The 23233-nt window shown below is 35.3% G+C and overlaps 1 protein-coding gene across 1 annotated transcript; it reads left to right on the top strand.

Annotated features, from left to right (window-relative positions):
- The first annotated feature begins 9544 nt into the window (after window positions 1-9544).
- On the top strand, window positions 9545-22145 carry LOC136412698 (protein I'm not dead yet-like). Its single transcript, XM_066395865.1, has 10 exons — window positions 9545-9703; window positions 16547-16733; window positions 16785-16986; window positions 18385-18581; window positions 18667-18806; window positions 20044-20209; window positions 20283-20463; window positions 20929-21066; window positions 21386-21628; window positions 21685-22145. The coding sequence occupies exons 2-10, from the start codon at window positions 16576-16578 to the stop codon at window positions 21949-21951; spliced, it is 1692 nt and encodes a 563-aa protein (XP_066251962.1). The 5' UTR covers window positions 9545-9703; window positions 16547-16575; the 3' UTR covers window positions 21952-22145.
- Window positions 22146-23233: the final 1088 nt, after the last annotated feature.

Below are 23233 nucleotides of genomic sequence, written 5' to 3'. Positions count from 1 at the left end.
TTATACAACTCCTGTCTTTTTCTTATCAAATCTTATTAAATACCTAACTTTCTTAAGATATTTGGTGATACCTATAAGAAATGCAAGCTCATTTTAAGTATCTTACGTTTCCTGACTTAAAATGTGGTCAGAGAGATGGTAAGAATTTAATTTAATAAATACAAGTACCTATTCCAACAGTCAAAACTGTGTGATAGATCACAATAAAATATATATGGGAAATGTACATTACTTTCCTATTGACCTCCTTACTCATAAATCCACTAATATCTATTTTTGAACGACCATTTTTGCCTTTTTAATTTTTTTTTAATCATAAATTAAGAAGAGAAATAACTGAAGCGGTAAGGGCCAAATTACTGAAGGTCCACTCCGTGGAGTCAAGTTCCTGTTCGGTCGGAAATGCAGGCTTGCTATTGGTTCTTGTTCCGTTTTAATGGTACCCGACAAAATTTCCAGTACTTCTGTAAATTGGCGTTTAAAACTTCGAAATATTCCAGATAACTGTAGTTACTTGCGGCACGTAGGGAATTTATGGCGAAAACTTGGACCTATTAAAATTTCATGTAGGCATCTGAAAACAGGATCAGTTAGGTATGATTTTAAAAACTAAGCGGCATTGCATCGTTCCGAAATTTATTGGGGTGTTCACCGAGTATTCCTCCACTCCCTTCTTTAAGCAATTTCTTTGCATACTTGCAAAAAGAAATATTTAACATTAGGGGCCAAATTATAAAAGAGTACTTTTATATCGAGCTAATTTCCATAGAAACCAAGAATCTGGCCGATACCTGACTTTACTTCAATGTCTCAATGGAAATTAGCCTTCAGATAAAGTTGACAGAACATTGATAATTTGGCCTTTAACCGTAGGTACGAGCACCTACCTGACCATAAGGAGAGATGTCACCGTATCAATTATTCGAGATTAATTTAATTAGTCCTGATCTGATTTTGTTTTGTTAATTCTTTGTGCCCATTCATAAATTCATAGCATGTAAAAGATTATGTAAATGAGGAATACGGTAAATGGGACCCTTGTCCCCTTGTTCCATTTTCGAATTTGGAACGCTCGATTAACGCGACCTTTGTCGTATCAAGGTATCATCAATAGTTAGAAAAGTATTGCGGTGTCACACACTATTTCCTAGATGTTTGAAAGAGTTGATGATAGCTCATAAAAATCATAAAAATTATGTTCCTGTTGCATACGGTTGCAAAACGCGCGGATGCCCTCGTGCCGATGCAATTAGGGCATTGCATGCCGCACGAATATAAGTCAGTAGAATCGTTAACTGTCGATATGCCTTTTGCAATAATATTTTTGTAGCCCTCCGAAACATTAAGACAAACGACTTTTTACCAACAGCAGACCACAAATGCCCATCAACTCAGTTTTCCTTTTTTTTTTTCATTTTTCCAATAAAAAACCAAAACTGTGGATGCAAGAGTGCCGTTTTGTTTTACTCATCAGAGAAAACATGCCCATTATTTTTTAATCCGAAGAAATTGCTCCAGTTAACTACAAATAATTTATTTTTGCTGTGGTTTGCGTTTTTTTCCGTTAAACACAGAGTTATTTACTTTTTCGTTACACTATACTGTTATATAGAATCACCAGGAAAAGGAGGCCAATGCCCTAATTGCAGATTTTTTAAGCATAAAGCAAAATATGAGGGTAGCAAGTCGGATTCCTAGTTTTCAAAGTTTTAAGATACACAGGGCATTGTATTTTCACGTAGCTTTTACAATTTTTTAAATATTTAATAAAAATTTGGAGAATGTGCCTTATGCAGTGATGTTTTGCTGGAGCCAGACCACCTTTTTCCATACCAAAGTTTTATCGTGGCACGTTAGTGGCCGTTTATTTGAGAATATTTGAATTCCTTGTTAAATTTAGAAACTTCTTATCCCACGTCTTTTTTGTATCTCTCACCGTTTTCTAATTATTTGCAAAAGTTTCCAGTAATGCACATGATTTTCCCTAAGAAGCGCATATGATTCAGGTGTTCCAATCTAGATTTCAAGATACGCAGTAAATAATGGCGAAAATAAGGTAGCTTTTCTATTTCCATTAGACTAGCCTTATTTTTCCATAATTTAGTATGCTTCTGGAAAGATCATTGGAAATACATGATGCACATATGCACTTTTTACCAGAAAGTTATGTACATTTTTGGATACTTCTACAAATAAGTGAAAAACGGCGGTGGATCCAGAGAAGAAGCAAGAACATTTTCTAAATTGCATAGGAGATTCATTTATTAATAAATAAATAACCGTTGACGACCATTGACGTATTACGATAAAGGTTTTATATGGAAAAAAAGAGCCTGATCCAAGAAATATTATCACCGTGTAAAAGCAGCCGAGATGTCGATTTAAGTAAACTCCACTTAGCTGCGAAAACTCAAAATTTCTGCTTAACGTCTCAAAAGCTGCAGGAGTTATAAGGAAAAAAAGATAATTGGAATCGAACTTTAATACCCTGTATATCTTGATAAGAATTAGAGTTTTAGCCTCTTTTTTCGGGACACTGTGTACATTTCTCTACTTTTTTACCAGTAAATTGCAAGTGACGTTAAAGTGACCTACGGCAAATTACCAATTACTGGTAAGCCCTATGTAATAAATATTCATATTGTTATGTAATAGTATTACGCACACCCAGCAGTTGATTCGCGTTGGTGTCTTTTCATAATAACCACGTGTTATATATCATAAACGAAATAAATGTCATGTCTGGAGATTGGCAGAACTAAGATTTCAATTATCTTATGATGAAACAACAGTACTTCATAGGAAAAGTACTGTACACACATTGAAAATAAAGCATGATACTTCGCTCGTCAAAATTGGTAACCATGTTTGAAACTTAGACGTAAATTTTCATCACATCGCATAATTCATACACGATGATAACTGCCCTCGATTGTCAAGGAACCTTCACTTCGTGTCGTTTGGTTAATTGCAATCGTTTCATGCGGTAAAGTATCACTTTTTGCACTCGCTAAGTAAATACCTATTTCCTATTCTAGAATATTACGTTGGTATTGAATCTTTTTTGCAGAATTAACGACGCTCAAATGTCTACAGATGATGACATGAAAGCATTCTAATATATTTTTTAAATCTAAAATTATTCAATTGTGCTAAATCAATCAATCTAAATGTTATTCGATTTTGCTAAATCACTAATTACTGCACTGAAATTTGATAAAAGCGCCAATGGGCAGCGTTTTATTGCGGTCGCTATGCACATAACGGCCGCGCCACAATTTAACACAGAATCATCCGGACTGCGCGTTCCCAGGCCCAGATTCTTTGATGGCGCTCTTAATGGTGAAAGAATGTAGGGGTGATTTTTTTTTCTGATTATAGAAAAGCACACAAGTCAAGTTCAATGGATAATTTACGAGAACACGAGTGAAGTGTAAGTATTCGAGGAAAAATTGCAAGTGCGAATTTGTTTATTTAAAGCACCATAACCGCGAGTATATGATAGTAATTAAGGCAATTAAGTACCTTAATATAATGGGTTATAAATTAAATTCCTTATTGTATTTTTATTTTATGCGCAATTCAATCTGCAACGATGATGTTTATCTGGCTGTTGCATGATTGCTGTCGTCGATCAGGCCAACCTTCAAATATGTTGCCGTATTGCTTCTACTTCCACGTGGAAATACCGAACGAGAAAGTTTAATATTGATCACAGTCGATAAGATTGAGCTTTGTTAATATTTTGTGGACAGCTAATTAATTATGATATGTAAATGCCTGCTCTTGCTTGCAGCCTTCTTTGGGAGTGGATTTGGTCAATTGAAATCCTCATCAAAGTAGGTACCTTCCGTAACGGTTTCGCCACAATAAGAATATCCAATTTCACATGGTTGTAGAGCCGTTGAAGACACAGAGCGGCTAGTAAATAAAGGAGAGACCAATGATCTGAAAACGCACGTAAAAAGTGCTTTGTTGCTAGATTATTGAGTTAAGGATCTAAGTTCATGATTGAATAATTCCTCAAATTTATTGAATTAAATAAAATTTAAATTAAGTTGACCTTTTAAAGCTACAACTAGTGGGTCTTGTGTGTCAATTAATTGCTTTAATTATTTCATGGATTCTTAAATTGCTCCATAATAAGTACCTATGCCTACATAATGCGTCGCACCGTTGCCTTTAGGGGGGTGTGTCTCATTCAAATCCACTTTCATACAATGCAACGTAGAAAAACTATTACCATAACAAACGTAATTATGTAATTATCATCAGCAGTAGACAGCAATATACTAAATAACATTAATTATTGATATGTGAAGTGACGGAGCGAAATTGCTTGTTGAGTACTTACCAGCAGGAAAAGATACTTCACCTACCACTAATATATTCTTTCATTAATTTGTATTTCTCAAGTCGTCTAGATATGTAGAAAAACGGCTAGAAACGACACCTTTCCTATTTTGGAAGGGACTTCTTTCAAAGATTTCACAATCTTTATGGGAAACGTATTGAAGGAAATTTGAACCTGCTCTGATTGAAGCCTATTTGACCTATATGATTTTTTACCTTGAAGTATCTCACTTGACCGAGCATTTAAGGACCGGCTCTTCAATGTCCAGTTAGGAATCGACAGCAGTCAGTTAACAAATCACTGGCAAATGAAGTCTTTTTTAAGCCGAAGTTAAAGCTTGATCAATACACGAAACAAGGGAACACCTTCGCCAGCTAAGAGACATCCTGACTGATGGTTAGTCCGAGTTAGCAGGACGCTGAAAAACTGGCTCTAAATAGATTTAATCCAAGAATGCTATTGAAGATTTCCAGAACGAGTTCCAACAGTTTTGAAAAACCATTCTTGGGATTCCTCCATATTTTAGGAATCTCAAGAAATCGCAATAATTGCATGAGTTCGACTAGAAATTCGGACCTGGATAGTGCTCATTCAGAAGATTTAGTATTAAAAAGCAAAAAATTTGATAATAGAATATGCTTTTTGAACGCGAAAAAAATGATCATGTGCTTCAAATTTATGATTATTTTTTAGTTTTTAGTATAATTGTTTTAAAATTTGTACTCATCCATTGTTCACGCGTCACTTCGCTCCTCGTGCGGTAAACCAAACTCGTGCGCCAATGTGCGCATGGTGAAGCTTGTACTTTTTAATGTTAATTTAAATAAAATTAAGTTAAATTAAAGTTTCTCACATTGTTGAAGTAGTCTGCATGTGATTTTAGAATGAGTTCATATAAGTACGCACACGGCCGTGGACTATTATATTTTTTATGAACCGATGAATTAATGTTTAGTCTCGTTAATTCGAATCTTATAACCGCATGTCCGTCGCCATCATAAAAACCCAAATTGCTTAACGTTAAACCAGCTGTAAAATTTTTGCTTCTGTTTAGGTATTAATTAAATGCTGGCGCGGGTTCGTTTTGTAAAGTTTATGGCTTAATTGAGCAAGTAACGACGATAATTTCCTACCATATATCAGTTTTGCCGCCATATTTCAGTTCTCATCGGTAGCAAGGAAAGTACCTGTGTAACGCGTAATAGTATGTTAATTCCTAAAATTAAAGAAAGATTAACGACGGAAATGGTAGAAAGAGAGCGCATCAACCATGATTAAAGCGGTCATGCGCAGATCTGAAACAATCAAGGAGCTGGCTAAGGTTCGAATCTCGGCAGGGGAAATTTTTTTATTATTATTTTTTGTATATGATCTATGGTTGGGAGAAAAATAGGGCACTTAACTCGCAAGAAAGTTTCTCGCATCATTACCGCCATTGCCCATGGCTGCGCCGCAACTTGTAATGCTCGCACATTAAGAACTACTTTCTTCACTTATGTGAATAACTATAACAACACGAATAAGGGTTAAAGTTAAGGGGCCATCACAGGCCAATCTCCCTTATCCGGGCGAAAGGATCGTCCCAAACAAACAAACGAATGGACAACTCAGTTTAAGCTTTCCAGATTACATGGTTCAAAAAATAAAGGGAGAGGGGCGGTTATATGTGGCCGCACTGTATATGTAGCAATAAAATGGAAATTAAATGAAAAATTGTTTCGGGCTGTCACAGGTTCATGCATGCACGATAATTCTTCGAAAACTAAATGGGGAAATAAAACATGACGAATTTTTATTATTTATTTATTATTAATTAATGCATAAAACCTGTACCCAAAATCAAGTTTGTCTGTCGATGAATATTTGCAATAATTATAGCGAGCTTAATTATTATTGTTTATTTCGTGGATACGAAGAGGCGTAGAATAGTTTTAGTACTACGTTTAACGATAATATGTGGTTTGAATAATGCGAATGTAATACGAAAAGGAAGTACTTATCAAATTATAACAATGAACGAATTAGAGCTCATAATAACTCATTTATTAATAAATGTATTATTTACTTGTAAAATTGTTGCGTTAATAGAATTATTTTTTAGAATTCGAAAGCAGTGAAGTCTCCAAAGAAAAATGGGCTTCAGTAGAAAATAAAGATTGTTTTCCGATGTCCTCTAAAAGATCTAAGTAGGAAGAGGTCCTTTCAATCAAAACTGCACTGAAAACTTGATGAATATCAATAATATATGAATAAACTGGAATCTGGACTTCGTTTCAATCCGGGATTATTACTCATTGAAAATGTTTTTTGAATGAATTGAAAATGTTCAATTCAAAATGTGAAATATATAAACAATAATCTGTGTCTGGTCCCTTAAATTCTAAACCTCTTATTAAGTAAACTGTTTAAGACCATACGAAGATTTATTCAATATACCAGGTATACCGGTATGAAATGAGCGTCAGGATATAAATGTCTCGATATAGGGCATTTGTTGTAAACAAACCTTTTTTTTGTTTGCTTGGTTGGTATACAAACTGACAAACATATTTAGTACAAATCAAGTCCTTGAACAAATAACACTATATTATTTCATTGTGCCAAAAATGTCGAATTTTCTACCACAAAATGATGATTTGCGGAAAGCATTAATTTTTTGCTTTCATTTGAAGAAAAGTGCTGCAGAGTCGCATCGAATGCTTGTCGAGGCATATGGTGATTATGCTTTATCAGAAGCAACATGCAAAAGACGGTTTTAACGATTCAGAAATAACAATTTTGATATGCAAAACGTAGAACGTGGCAGACCACCAAAAAAGTTTGAAGACGCCGAACTGCAATCAATATTGGATGAAGATGACACTTTAAGTCAAAAGCAAATGGCAGAAATGTTAAATGTTGCACAACAAACAATTTCTGATCGTTTAAAAGCTATGGGGAAGATCCAAAAATGTGGAAAATGGGTGCCGCATGAATTGAATGAAAGACAGATGGAGAACCGAAAAAACACCAGTGAAATTTTGCTTCAAAGGCACGAAAGAAAATCAGTTTTGCATCGAATTGTTACTGGAGATGAAAAATGGATTTATTTTCAAAATCCTAAACGGAAAAAATCATGGGTTGATCCGGGACAACCATCAACACCGACTGCAAAACCTGATCGATTTGGCAAGAAGGCAATGCTGTGTGTTTGGTGGGATCAGAAAGGTGTGGTGCACCACGAGCTTTTAAAACCTGGTGAAACCATTAATACTGTTCGCTACCGACAACAATTGATTAATTTAAACAATGCGTTGATCGAAAAACGATCAGAATGGGCCAGAAGACACGGGAAGGTAATTTTGCTCCATGACAACGCACCTCCACACAAAGCAACACCGGTTCAGGATACCATCAAAACACTTGGCTGGGAGTTGCTACCCCAGCCACCGTATTCACCAGACTTGGCTCCTTCGGACTACAATTTGTTTTCATCGATGGGACACGCATTGGCTGAGTAGTACTTTGATTCGTACGAAGAAGTAGAAAATTGGGTGTCTAATTGGTTTGATGCCAAAGAGGCACATTTCTATTGGCGTGGTATCCATAAATTGCCAGAAAGGTGGTCAAAATGTGTAGAAAACAATGGTCAATATTTTGAATAAATTTTATTTTTCTTTCCTTGTTAAAATTGGTGTTTTATTTTCACAAAATAGCGCTCATTTCATACCGGTAGACCTGGTAATTACATGTTACCCTTCCTGTAAGAACACGTATTACTCCCTACAGAACACCTTAAATGTTACCTTGCCTGTAGGAAGGGTAACACATAGGATGTCCTGTATGAAGGGTAAGAGAAGATAACATGATTGTTACTCTCTTTCGAGGGTAAACATACCGTGCTGTTCTAAATTGCCCTCTCCTCCCCTTCTGTCAATTTTTTAACAAATTATTTTTTTTAATTCAAAAGCAGCATTAAACCACACAAAAAATACTCTTTTGATGTTTGATTATTTTTTTAAATGTTGGTTACGTCACCGATAACGCAAAACGACCAATTTTTTTAAATTTTAAATTGAAACACCTCAAATTAAAAGTCTTTCAAGACCACACTCAATGGTGTATTACGATTCAAAATCTATGGATTAGTTTTTCAAAAAAACAATTATAAATTAAGTAAAAAATGCAACACAAACTCAGTTAAATAGTATGTAAACAATAAAAAAACATGTTTGTTGGTAGGAAATTGGTTTGTTTTTCATTTTGTGCTCACAAACAAGTTTTTGTTTAAAAAAAAGATTTAATTAATAAATAAAAATGATCAAAGACTCTTTGTGAACAACAACAAACCAATTTTCTATCAATAAACAAGTTTTTCCATTGTTTACGTACTGTTCAACTGAGTTTGTATTGCATTTTCTATCAAATTTATATTTGTTTTTCTCAAAAACGGATCGATAGATTTTGAATTACAATACACCATTTAGTGTAATTTTAAAAGCCCTTTAATTTGAAGAGCCACTTGACCTATCTTTCAATTTTAAAAAATCGACCATTTTCTGCTACCTGTGAAGTAAACAACATTTAAAAAAATAAACAAATGTCAAAAGATAATATTCTTTTGCCCTATTTAATGCTGCTTTTAAATTTAAAAAAAATTATAATTTGTTTTAAAATAAAGGGAGGGGGCGGGGATTTAGAGCCGCAGGTTATATTTAAATCTTCATTTAATTTATCATTTAGAAGAGTTGTTTTCCGAAAAATTTTAGTGTGTCTAATGATAATGCCACATATTTCGAATGAACTTGGTAATCTTCAGCGCTTCCGACCCTTATCCGTTACGTTCTTTTTACAGGTCAAGTTACAAGTCTATAATAATGAAAGTGAAGAAGCAATTATGACATTAATGCTTCCGTTTAATTCTATTGAAAGTTTGCTTGTTTTCGTATAGAATTATTATCTGAGGTAAATGCATAAGTCCATGAAATAAAGTGGTTTCGGCTCAGGATTCACCCATTAAAATTTTTATCATTTGTTCAGCAACACCCTGTGTAAGTAGTCAAAACAGATATTGGAATACAATCTTCCCAACTGTTTTGCTTATCGACTTTCCCCGGCTCTCCCAACAAAGTGAGGGAAATAATTGATCAGTCTCCAGCTTATGATAAAACATATTCACAACCTATTTTAATGTTATACATTTGTTTACAGTTCATCTATCGTCATTTAAGCAGCGCTACACAAACATGATGGGCAACTGAAGAATTATATTTAAGGAAGAAGGACACATCCATCTAGTGATTTTATTGAAGAGATGGAATTGTAGATAGGACAACTGCAAGATCTGCTAAGGTGCACTAAGATTTCAAGGTAGATAAGTATTGAATCTTATCGCAGATACATTAGCAAACACCCCAAGTAGCATTATAATTACAGCACTTGATACTGCCTTTCCGATTAAGTGATATTTATCACCGCAGTTATCGCTATAGCATAAAGAAAAAATACATGTTATAAATTACTCCTAACTTATAACATATAACCTCCTATTTTTTAATTTATTAAAAAATAACTAAGAATTTTCGAAAAATTAAAAATAACATAAAAACTACATCTCGAAAATTATCGTATGGCCTTCCCTAACGTGTATAACTGCTTCACATCGTCCTGGCATCTTTCGATGAGATGGTTTATCTTGTCTTGTGGTAAATTTTCCCATAACTGTGGAAGTTTTTGAAGCTGTGGCAATGTGGTCGATGTTCTTCATCACTTCTTTGCAACATGTCCCACACAGATTTAATGGGGTTAAGGTCAGGCGATCTTGACGGAAATGATAAATGTTCAATACCTACATTTTCAATCGCATCTATAACGATGCTACACGATGCGGTCGGACATCGTCGTCCAAAAATCGGAAATTTTCTCCTACAGCAGCTTGAAAATTTGGCAGAATGTTGTTGACGGTATCCTCTTCATAGCTTTGTGCATTTAATGTTTCTTTTACATGCGTACAACTCAGTTTTCTCACCATAGCAAATTCCGCCCCAGACCATTATTGCGACTCCCTTAAGGGGATGCACTTCTTATACAGTTCTTAAGTCTCTGCTTACTTCAGGGTTGGTCCAAACACGGACACGCCAACTATCTGAGTAACGGCCAAATCTGGACTCGGCCGTGAAAAATACAGAACGCTGCTCTTCATCTCAATTGATGTGCTCTCTTGCCCACTCTAGTGTTGCAAATTTATTTTTTTGGGCAAGGGTAACTTTTTTAAAGGCTTCTTGAGACTATGTTTACTGCTTTAAGTCTCCTACCAATTGTTTCATTGGAAACCTGTACTCCTGTAGCGTTTGATAGGCTATCGGCCAAATGCCTACATGTCGACAGGGACTCTCTTAAGCAGAAACTGTATAAGTTGGTCTTGAGCACCAGTAATTTTCTTCGGTCGCCCTGTGCGTCATAAAAAATTTAAAAAATAAAAAATTCGTTTTTCCAACTTATTAAAAACCAGGGCTCGCCACGGAATACAGATGTAACCTCCTCACCCCCTCATAATTAATGAGCAGTGACAGTGACGACAGTGGCCCGTTTTAACCAATGAATGCGTTTAGAGGTTCAACTAGGAAATGTCAAATTTTATTACGTATCTGTTAAATTTCTAACCTCAATCATTTGTCATATTTAGACACTGTCATTGTCCATGATTTAAATAGAAAAACATCTGCGTTCCATGGCGAGCCGAGATTTTTAATAAGTTTGAATAACGTATACTCGAAAATCTAGTAGTGTCGCATGTATCTTACTTACACTAGGGGTGACCCGTTCACCTTAAATTCATCCGTAGTTGCGTCTACAGACTTACGCAACCCTTTTCTTTTTATAAAGCAAATGTTTATATTATGACTAATCTTTATTACATGTAATTATGTACTAATGAATGGGTCAGATAACCTCTCGCACATAGCGTAATAGCGGTAAAAACTATAAGAGAAACATTACTTATTGTAATTCTGAGTCTTTTAAATACGTTCTATCAATATGTTAAGGTTTACTTACGTTTGTTATTGCTGTTACGTAGACCGTTAATATCATATCAAACATGGTACGTAAAAATATCGTTAAGACGTATTAGATTACGAATTTGATTGATGTTTTGATTGATATTGGTTTTGTCAAAACAATTCCGAAATAATACAAATAGGTATGGGAAATGTAGATTTACTAAAGAGTAACGGGCATCTCAAAAATCCTGGTCAAGAATGCTTTTAAACGATTTTTATTTATTAAATTCATGTCGCATTGTAGGTCGGCTTTAAATTCGACTTTCTTTGAGTAGGCATTCTTTGAATCACCCTTTATTTAAGATGTCCTCTAGTCCTCTGTGAAAAACCATATGCGCGTAAACGACAAAAGTTGCCATAATGGACTTAGTGCGCCCTAAAACATCTCTAAGCTTTAGCATAAGTCATGCCTTTTTAAATATTTAAATAAATGCTAATGCACTTATAAATAATTTATGAAAATCAGGATTGTTTATGAGACATCTTAAACTGGGGAGGGGGGGGCTATTTAAATCCGACGGTCAACAACTATGACTAGTTCTAGTAGCAAAGTCCGGATAGTGAAAAATATTTTGTTTTTGATATAACAGGACTGTTCTTCAGGATCAAAGGGTATAACCAAACAATGTATTTGAAAATTTACAAGGAAGTTCTATTATTTGCGGAGAATCTGACGGGCACATTAACACTCTTGACCCCTGCTATGCCCACGATTATATCGAGATATATCCTGTTTTTTATCATTAAGACCACTTATCATTTCCTAATATTATACAAACCAGTTTAACCGAATTAAATCGATATCACTCAAGTTCGTTTCCAAGAAGAAAGTCCAAAAGAAATTTGGCTTAAATCGTGGCATTGATCTAAAACTTTCGGAGTTATTAATTTGAGGGCATATGCTGGGTCAAGAAACATGTTTGTTGATTCAACCTTTCGCAGAGCAATCATGTTCCGTATGCGACAGCCCCATCAATCAACAAATTGCTTATCAACATTAGGCAGTTTGTAAACTTCACAAGAAGACGTAAAAGCTCACTATAAAAGGAAATTTCTTTAAAGCGATTTCTTAGTTTGTGCCGATTTACCATGCGCGTCTTTTTCCCTAAAATAGTGATAGAGTTCGATTTGCTCGAAAAGCATTTTCACTGGACAGCTGCTGTCCGGCGATATCGTTAGTGAACGAAACATTATCTTCATTTGTTGAAGCAGCGTAACTCAAGTAAAGGGGAGGAAAGTAAGTATTGTGATCGAAAAAATTATCCATCACCGGTAACAACCAAGAAATACAGTGTGACTCAAATTGGGCCCACATGTAGGAGTATTTTGAAAATTAGAAGAGCTAGAAAATCGGTCCTTTAGGAGGAGGGGAGGTGTTAATAGGAAAAATGGCCGTTTAATGACCGGTTCAATGCCGTTTTCAAAACGATTTTTAATTTTTCGCTTTTGAGTTGTTTTCAAAAGACTCTGAGCGTTTTCCAAAAAGTACAGCAATATTCTGAATCTAAAATATTTTTTAAGCCTCTAAAAAGTTTTTTAGGGCAATTTTAAGCGAACCCCTGCACATTTAATTTTAGTAACCAAATTTCGATTCTGAGATACGAACGTCAACATGTTTTTTTTTTGTTTTTTCACATGAGAATATTTCGCAAAAAATTGCGCTAATAGATTTGAAAAATGTGTTGAATTCGAGGAGTTATAGTACTTTTTCGAAACCCTAGGGTTTTTCGATTTTTAGAAATTAAGTCAAAAACTTAAAATCTTTATCACAACAGCGTTGAACTGCTACTAAATTCCCTTCAATTTTTCCCATTTAACCCTTTTCCTATCTAATACAGTTCTCATACATGTAGATCTAATTTGGGCCACACTGTATTTTAAACATTTAAATATATTGGTGAACATGCCAAAGTTTGAAGTTCCTACATCAGTCCATCGTACACAATTTCTGATTAAATGAAAAAGGGGTTCTCCTCGAGCTGCTTTTAATTTTCGTCAAATGATCTTACCTAACTAATTGATATATTAAGTAGGTAGACATTTTAAAAGTTTGTAAAACAAATTGGAGATCCTTTTTTAATTGCAAAAAGGTCGAATTAAAGTTATACCTAATTCGTCAAGATGATATCCCATTAAAATGTTGTTTTCATGTGCCATCACTTAAACATGGCCTCAAAAAATGTAACGTGTGAGGTTATCAAAAATTGTTGAATTTATTAACACTATTACTAATTGGATGGTAATAACCAACAATGCTCGATCATTGTTTATGCCATTTCCTAGTTATCTTTGGCATATAAATTAATTGTCCGAATAAAGGTCGTGGGGGCGATTATTGCGAAACTTCGTGGGAAAGTTTGTATGTGAGTCGTGTGTTGGTAAGAAATTTGAAAACAATTATTTTGCCGTGAAACAATACGATCAATTCGAAAAATCCATAAATTGATCAAATTGATCAAAACAAGATTTAAATGAGTTAAAACAGCGAACGTTCTGTATAAGCATTTCAAAGCTACCAGATCTCAAAGACTTACCAGGAACAATGAAAAAAATGCGAAATTTAACTAATTTGGCGAAATCTCTCTAATTGAGTGTCGCACGAACCAGGAAAATTTAATTACCTTCAATATTTCAATTCACTTTGAATGTCTTGTAACTGATGGAGGGTGGCGCTTTACCAATTATAGACTCATCAAAGGCATCCGACAGACCTGATTACGAGATCCTCATTGCGAGATTGGACCTATAATGCGCAACATTTACTTACTCTCACTTGCTCTCACATAGGGGCTCGTACAATATGCAGTATCGGCCTTATGGGGGGGCCCAGGGGGCACTTTTCTGGTTGGCGGTTTTTCTTGGCGGTAGGGGGGCGGGGATTAAAAGTTTCGCCCAGGGTGCCAGACTTGCTAACGCCGGCCCTGGCAATATGGTTTAAGTAGCTCATCGCATATTAACAGTTACTGAAAAAACGTTAAAAATAAAAATCAACGTAGCTGTCCCTCGTTTCCTGGAGTTCCATTTGTGATAAGAGCAATCGAATGCCGTTTTTCAAAAAAATGACTAAAACTGCTTTTTTTTAATATTTTTTACACGAATTTGTGTTTATATTTGTTGGAAAGGGCTAATCGAACTATACGGTTTCATTATGATACTCGGTATCGGAGTCACGAAATCCGCAGTTTTATTAACAGAATTGTAAATGAAATACAGAGTTTAGACAACAGAAGAGAACAAGTTTAGACTGGTTTAAATCCTATTGTGCCTACGCGACGAATGGTTGCGATGGAAAAAAATTATAAAGAAACTTTCCAAGAGAGTGCAACATTAAATAAAATTTGTGCAAATTGTATCAATTGCAAATATGGGTACAATTTTGACAAAAGCACTTGATATGATAGATCATAAGCAATACTTGAGCAACAGTCTGAGCAGGATGTGTGGAACACTCCTGCAGTCATACATGGATGGGAGATTCCCTCGGTATGTGTAGTTAGGAGGCAAGTCAGTGTCGGAGCCTACGGGAGGGCACAGGTCTGAGTCGAACCCGGAGAAGCCCCCACAAAATTCGATTCTTGGCCCGGTTTCTCTTCCTGCGGTATGTTAACGATCTTAAGGAGGTACTCTCGGCTATCTCGATCATAGAACTATCTGGGTATTTTACTGAGGTAGTCCGGGACGTGCGGTGATGGTGTGGCCATTACGGGTTAAAGCTTAATTAGGGCATTTATTTGAGATTAAGAGTCGGCTAGAAAATGCCAGAACTGTAACTATTTTTGACGATATCGAGACTTTTTTAGTAGTTTGATTTATCTTTAGCTGGGTAGGTACCTACCTGGGTACATGATTGAACAACTCATCCCATTGCGAACTTAAGGTAGTTTGGTTGAATACCTTAGGTGGGCGGTGAGTTGTCGCTACAGATAAAAACCTACAGAGAAATTAAGCATGGTTTGTGAACTATGTGTATGTCGCACCCTCTACGATTTAGCTGAGAATCTTTATCAGTTCTTCATTCCGAAAAACCCACGGCAACTTAATTCCATAAAATTTTTACTATGGTTAAAAATATATATTTTAATTCTCACTTTGCCACTTTCTGTTATTATCAGCCCATGGGTTAAGGAAAAAATAGCTATATCGTATTATTCTGATCCCAGCAACCTGCGGAAGAATATCGTAAATACCTTTTAGAAACACCCTGTATGATGGTGATCATCGCCAAAACAGGTATGCGCATAAGAAAAGAAGGTATAACCGGCGATATTTTTCATGAAAATTACTAAGTAATGAAGTGGCAATCATTTTTCACTTCTCATTATGTTGCTGCCCAGTTTCTCATTTAAAAATGTTTTTATTAAGTCTGCAAGGTTATGACAGTCCCCAATAAAGATTTTGTTGAGTCATAAGAGAGCGATAATATTTATTAATAATATAAGATATAATAATTTAAAAATAATATACATTAAATTAATTGTTATCGCTATAGGCACTAACCTTCATTTAATTTGTGATTGATTGGTTCACCGAGTCGCATTCACCCGTCCTATTAAGCCGTCATTAACCACTGTCAATCGACTTGTTACCATGGCAATCCTACGAATTTCATGAATTCCGTTGTCAATTGATTAAGATTTAATGAAAAACTTCAGGCTACGAAAATGGTCAAGTTTAGCGTTCACTTTCTTTTTAATTATAATGCACAATAATCTTGTTTCCTACTAATTTACTGGTTGGACACTGTTGGACATCAAATTAAGTTCCGACTTAGAAATAATGTCGGAAAAACTTTCCAGCTGTTACGTTTTAAAATATAATGGTGAAGAGCAGGTACCCATATAGAACTATGATATGATAGATATAGATATGTTACCGACCTAATAAGGGTAGAACTACTGGAAAACCTTTTTTTAATGGTGATTTTTTCCCATTGATTTTTTGTGCGGCATATTTTTCTATACGCAAATTTTCATATAACACAAATACTACTTCCACTATTTCCCTATTTTCTTAACGCTTCATGAACTTTTGTACATTAATCTTATCGCCAACTGTATACAATTCCCATTATAGAAGTTGTAAACTCACCCAACTTATAACTAGATTAATTTCAGTTGAGGTTTTTAGCGAATAATTCAGTTTTTCTTTCCAGTGAATCCTTTAACAAATCTATCATCCAACATGGCAAGTGGGGGTCAACTGATACTAAATGCTATGCGGATATACTGGAAAACCCTGTTCATCATTTTATATCCAATAGTCCTTCTTCCAATATTTATCCTCAACAACGTAGCGGCTTTGCGATGTCTTTACGTAGTCCTCCTTATGGCTGGTTATTGGTAAGTTTGAAGGTAAAAATCACTTAGGTGTTTTAACTTTTCTTTTTGTAGGGTGTTTGAAGCTTTACCTTTGCCAGTGACGTCTATGATACCAATGGTATTGTTCCCTCTAATGGGAGTATTAGATTCGGACCGGGTTTCTTTATGCTATCTGAAGGAAACCAACATGATGTTCGTGGGAGGGTTAATTATTGCCCTAGCCGTAGAACATTGCAATTTACATAGGAGAGTGGCTCTGCATGTTATTAAGATGGTAAGTATGACTGGCGACTGTTTCAGGTCTGGTGCTTAATGATTCTTTAAGAAGTTGAGTTGAGCATGGATGCAACTTTTGCTTCAGCCTCAGCATTAGATATCCCGGGAGTATTAATACATCCTTAAGCATAAGTTACTTAAAGCCAAATTACATTAGAGTAAATTATTGAAGTGCTGATAAATTTACCAGGTTGGTAGTTTTTATGGAAGTGAACAAACCAATGGTAATTTTCCATTTTCAATTTGACCAAAACTTTACGTCCCTGCTATCTAATCTTGGCAGAACTTCAATAATTTAACTTTCAGTACCAATATAAGTCTTTTCTGTTTGAACTTTTTAGGGTTTATGGAGAATAGGTATAATGAATGTGAAGTATCTCAGAAAAAAATCAATATTTAGATCTTGCTTTTAGCAAAAAAAATTTTCGCCTAAAAAAGAGATTAAATAGTTACTCAATTTTTGAAGGTTGATAATTAGTAGAGCGGTTTGCGGCCTACTGGCTTTGAAATTCCTCCACTTTAAAAAACAATAAAACTTCCTTATTCCTTTATCGGAATTATCTAAGAAGAGTTTAAATAGTTTGTTCGTGGATTCCCTGCAATGAAACAGTCCACTAAATCTACACCTGATTAGGTGTCCACTAGATATTCATTACCGCAGTCCAGGCCACTTAATTACGTTGACAGAGAAAGTTAAAGGAACATTGTCCCCCGACTTCCTGGAAGCCAATGATTTTCAGAAATTTACAGATTTTTTTTTCTCGAAACTTTGCATTTTATTACTGACTTGATATTGATTGTACCTACTTCTGCGAAAACGCTAAAAATTCTAAACAAAAAATTGTTTTTCAAGGAAAATAAATCTTCTTTTTAATTGCCAAATCCTTCAAATTAGATATTTTTTATAAAGTTTTTTTGAAAGTCATTCGCCAATTCCTTAATTAAATAAATTCATGGAAATTATTTTCTTGGTAAAGTTATTAGGATGTCCCTATATGAATTGGCCCCAAGAGCCAAATTATTAATATGCTCCAAACCTGGACACAAACTAGTTTCCATAGAAATTAAGAATTTCACCATGAGTCAGCCTCTATTTTAATCATTTTTAAAAGGCCAATTTGGCTCTTAGAGTCAATAAATCAAAATCTTGGTCGCTTATCAAGAGGGCATAATCCATAGAAAACTTCAAATAAAGACCATTGCCAGCACACATCTTGGCCTAGAGGCCCATGTGCTGGCAAACTTGATAAACATGAACTAGCAATTAATTTTTATGAAAAGATGAAAAAGAAAAATAATTTTATATTAATGGAACTGTAATTTCAAACTCAACCAAATTGGGGTATTACAATCGAGCACTTCCTGATTCTTTTATCATTATTTTTTGATGTTATAGGTAGGATGCAGCCCAAGAAAACTCAATTTGGGTTTAGTAACAGTAACTATGTTAGTATCGATGTGGATATCTAATACAGCAGCTACAGCCATGATGATTCCAATAATAGAGGCCACATTAACTGAACTGGAGGAGCAAGGCATAGGGCAGATGTTTGAGACTCCCTTTCTAGATGAGAAACCTGGTGAGAAACTTAGGTATGTTTCTTTATTATTATGAATTATTTTTTTATTATTTATTATGAAAAGCCGAATGTAATTAAAGATTCTTTTGATATTTCAGGGAAACCAACGTTGAAGACGAAGAGCAGCAAAAGAGGCCGACAAGAGAAACTATGTGTTACTTTATGTCAACAGCATTCGCTGCTTGCATTGGGGGTAATGGCTGCATCATAGGAAGTGGTACTAATTTAACATTTAAAGGTAGGTAATGTGGTTTTCTCCGTTTGATTGTCTTGATTATTATTTTCGTGCTGTAAGTGCAACTTGAGCCTGCTTATCCACAGAAAAAACCTAAATATTTTTTCCTCTTCTGATTTTAATTAGGTCAAACTTCAAAGTGATTATTATTGCTCTCACTTTAGGCGCATTATTTTTGTTTAAATAGAGTGAGGTATTTTCTAGACATAGGGCAATAAGATGAAAAAATTACAGCTTTTTGAAAACACCTTGTAATTTTTTTAAATGCCTAAAAAACCGAAAATCTGCCAAATATGTCCCGATATACATGTAGGTTTTTAGATAGTTGTCTAGGGTTTTTGAATAATACGGTTTATTGATATTAACGGATTCTGCTTGCGGATAACAGTTCTGGTGAGCCACTCGAAAAGAAAGAGGACCCTCTAGATTCGTGGCGCTCTTAAATACTAAATTAAGGGTAATTAAAACAGTATCGTACCCTGGCTAGAAAGCAATTACTGACTTATGACACCACCTGAGTCGTTACCATGGTACTGATAACGCTTTGTCGGTACATTTCCAGAGATGCCGACAAAGCGCGGCCGCGCGTCTCATCCACGCCGACAAAGGGCGGCTATCCTTTACCACAAGTACCGACAAAGGGTGGCTAGACGTTAATCATAAAATAGCAGAATTTCATGAAGATAATGATTGCGAAACCCTCTTACTTGACGAAAATACCTCTAACCAGGTTGCGACATACATAGGCGTCCTATGAGGGCAACATCAGCCCCTTTACAATTCTTTCATCTTAAATTAAGACCTAACCTAATTAACAGCATTAGAGCACTATCACTATTTACAACTCAACGACTTCCGATTGTGCCTCGACTTTATCGTAAACATGGAAAAGTCTATATATGTGCCCAAGGGTTAGACCTATTCGACCTAAGAATCCCACATACATATAAATCAAAGCCACTAAATAACATTAAAACTGTAGGTTTGAAATAACGGTAGCTACCAAATACAGGAGAATGAAAATTGACAATTTTGCATGACATTTTTCATTGCCCCGTGTGGCATTGGGAAGAAATTTTTTTCCATATGAGTGTGCCTCAATGACCCTAAAAGAAGCGCACTTGCGAGAATGCGCTAATCTAATAACTTTAAATATTTTCAAAATTTAATATAAATGTTAAAAAAATTTCAAATACCTACTTCACTTGCGCAGTAAAAGAAGTTTCGTATTGATTTTCAGGTATCTTCGAAGGGACTTTTGGTGACAGTCCAGGCGTAGAATTCGCAAAGTGGTTGTTCCTCAACGTACCAATGATGTTAATAATGATGTACTTAACCGTGATCTGGTTGCAATTTTGGTATATGGGACTTTTCAGGCCGAATTCCGCTGATGCAAAGAGAATCAAGTAATATTAAAATAATCATATTCTTTTTGAAAATCTATACTTAACTCGACATTTTATAATAATTCATTTTTAGAGTGGGCATGCAAAGCGAAAAAGTTGCCGGGAAGCTAATCGGCCGGAAATTAACTGAAATGGGACGGATGTCTTTTCACGAAAAGGCTGTTGGTTGTTTGTTCCTTCTTTCTGTAGTATTATGGTTTTTCAGAAAGCCCCAGTTTATTGCCGGCTGGGCTGAAATGATCACCCAACATAAGGTACATACCGGACGTTCACTTCAAAACGATCTATCCGAAATATATCTTGATTGGTAGGAAAATTTAAAACAATAAAACAAAGCCTATTTAGACATCTAGGGATTTTTATCTAGGATATTTGCAATACTACGCATTGTTCTCTCCAATTCCCGACTCAATTAACCGATTTCAGTTTTCTTGATGCAGTTACATAGCAAATTGAATTCCGCTTGCAATGAGGTAACACTCGATGGGGGTACCATTTAAAATATTAAAGTGAGAGTAGTGAGGGGTGAGGGGATGACTTATATACTTCTCTCTAATGTCAAATTAAACTTCTACCTAAATATTTAAATAGACATTTTTTATCATTTTAAATTTTCTTCCCAATCAAAAGACATTTCGGGTGGATTTTTTAAAATGAACAGCCTGTGCATCAGTTCTAGTAAGATGAGAATGTGGGAATAATGACAACGAAAATTTTAGGTCAAAGACGCAACAGCAGCCCTGATAGTAGTCCTTTTGCTGTTCGTAATACCTTCAAATCCCGAGTTCATCTATATATTCAGCAAAGACGAGAACAAACGACCTAAGGCTCCATCGCATGCGCTTCTTACGTGGAAGGTTTGTTTAAATTTCATTGTTGTGTTATTTGTTAAAAAATATAGATACAGTGCACCCAAAATAAGGATGTTCAGCATAGGGGTAAACAATAATAGACATAGAATTGGACATGGTGAAAGAAAAGTGCTGAATTCAAAAGAGTAGATTCACGATGTGAACAGACTTATAAAATTGTTCTTGACTTTTCAGTTATTTCGAAAAATTAAAGTTTTTTTTCCAAGTTACGGAAAAAGATCCCGTCCAACCAAGTCTGTTACCCTTTACGAGATCCTCATGCTGGACATCTTTACCTCGGACACACCCTATATAAAACTTTCAGGTGGTTCACCAAAAACTACCATGGGGCCTAATTTTTCTACTTGGAGGCGGATTTGCCTTGGCGGAAGCTTCGAAAGAGAGCGGAATGAGCGAGTTAATCGCAGACCATCTGCATGGATTTGCTACGTTGCCTCGTTTCTGGGTTATGGTAATATCGTGCCTTATTGCCACTCTCCTTACCCAGTTCTCCAGCAACGTTGCTGTGGCTAATGTGGTTTTGCCAGTATTAGCTCAAATGTCATTGGTAAAAGTCCATACAATGCAATACATAATTTTGTACATATTTATTTTATTTTTTAGGTGGCAAAGATTCATCCAATGTACTTGATGATGCCTGCCACCCTTGCTTGCTCGTTCTCGTACTGTCTACCAGTATCAACCCCGCCAATGGCGATAGCAGCCGCCCCTTGCAATATGTCTTCCAAAGAAATGACTAAAGCAGGCTTAGGAGTGGTGGTAATATCACTGTGCACCTTGTTCCTCGTGTTTCCTTTCTTGGGCAATGTTATATGGGACTTCGACCAATTTCCAGATTGGGCTATGAATGCGATGCACAAGGGCGGTTAAATTTACACTGGGTATTAGATAAATTAATTAAATTATTAATTAGAAGTGCTGACAATCGACGCTTTTGTGGATAGTAATCCGATATGTTTGGATTGGAAACCAAAATTGTGATACAAGTTTTTATAGCAATCTAGAACTTATGGGGACTTTGCGGAAACCGTGCAAGATAGATTTTAATTAAATAATAAATTTTAGTGTATATGTTTTATTTACGACTTGACCATTCTCAACAATAGCCTCGAATCCCCCCAATTCAAGGAATCTCTCGATTGGGTATGAGTTGGAGAACAGAGTATGTAAATTCGAATACGAAAAAAGAAAACAAAATTAAGAAAGAATCATTCGCTTTTTTGAACCCTATTGAGGAGATGATCCGGATATTTAATAATATACAGGATATACTAGCGAATGAATTTTCAATTAATATGTGGTCTGAGATATTGAGACCAGTTGAGCTTTCGGCAATACTGAATGGTAGTTCTTGAAAAACGACTTACCTTTAGTTTTGGAAAATGTTCATATGCCTTAAAACGATGCTTGTAGTTTGTGTAAGGTGAATCTCTGGCTCACACTCTGCACATGTAAGCGAGTTCTTAAATATGAATTTTCCACATCGATGGATTGGTCGGGGTAAGGGTAGATGTAGGGGAAATCTCGACTTAACCAGGAATACCAGTATTTCTGCCACATCTGGGGCTAGTCACTCCCTGCTCCACCATTTATCCTGCTTCAAAGCGGCTCTGTCACCCCGCTGTTGATCCATTCTATTATTTCTATTTAAATTATATGTATATATGAATAGAGCTAACACAACAGAGAAAAAATGACCATAGGGGAACTGTAATATAACGTATAATCAAACCGTCATAACAATCCTAAAGTTAAAAAAATGGTCATTGTTCGCTATCAATTACAACAGTTTTTGCACCATTTCGTTACACAGACCACTACTAGTTGCAGCTTTACTGTTTAAAACTCCAAAGATATAGAGTGTTAAAAAATAACTTAATTTTACAAAAATTTAAATAAAAATTAAATATAGACTACTTAAGGAATTCTAACACGATTATTACTAAATATGTATGATTTTTACTAAGTTGAAACAACATATACGTTATGTTAAATTTTTTAATAAAAATTTCAGTTTACATACCTATTTATCGTAGGTAACGGACCGATGAAGCGTAATATGAAAATGTAGAGGAATATAAATATCTCCTTCGGGGACATGAAAGGTTAGTTTGGGTTCTCACTGTTATCTCTGATAAAAACACATAATAGA

Source organism: Euwallacea similis, chromosome 12 (genome assembly GCF_039881205.1).
Source record: "Euwallacea similis isolate ESF13 chromosome 12, ESF131.1, whole genome shotgun sequence".
Taxonomy (NCBI): Eukaryota; Metazoa; Arthropoda; class Insecta; order Coleoptera; family Curculionidae; genus Euwallacea; species Euwallacea similis.
The sequence above is the reverse complement of the archived record's forward strand: the minus strand, read 5'-3'. Positions and strand labels throughout refer to the sequence as shown.

Coding starts and splice junctions, on each gene's coding strand:
- LOC136412698 (XM_066395865.1), top strand. CDS start 16,576: ATGGCAAGTGGGGGTCAACTGATACTAAATGCTATGCGGATATACTGG. Junction 16,734..16,784: donor CTCCTTATGGCTGGTTATTG/GTAAGTTTGAAG, acceptor TTCTTTTTGTAG/GGTGTTTGAAGCTTTACCTT. Junction 16,987..18,384: donor CTCTGCATGTTATTAAGATG/GTAAGTATGACT, acceptor TTGATGTTATAG/GTAGGATGCAGCCCAAGAAA.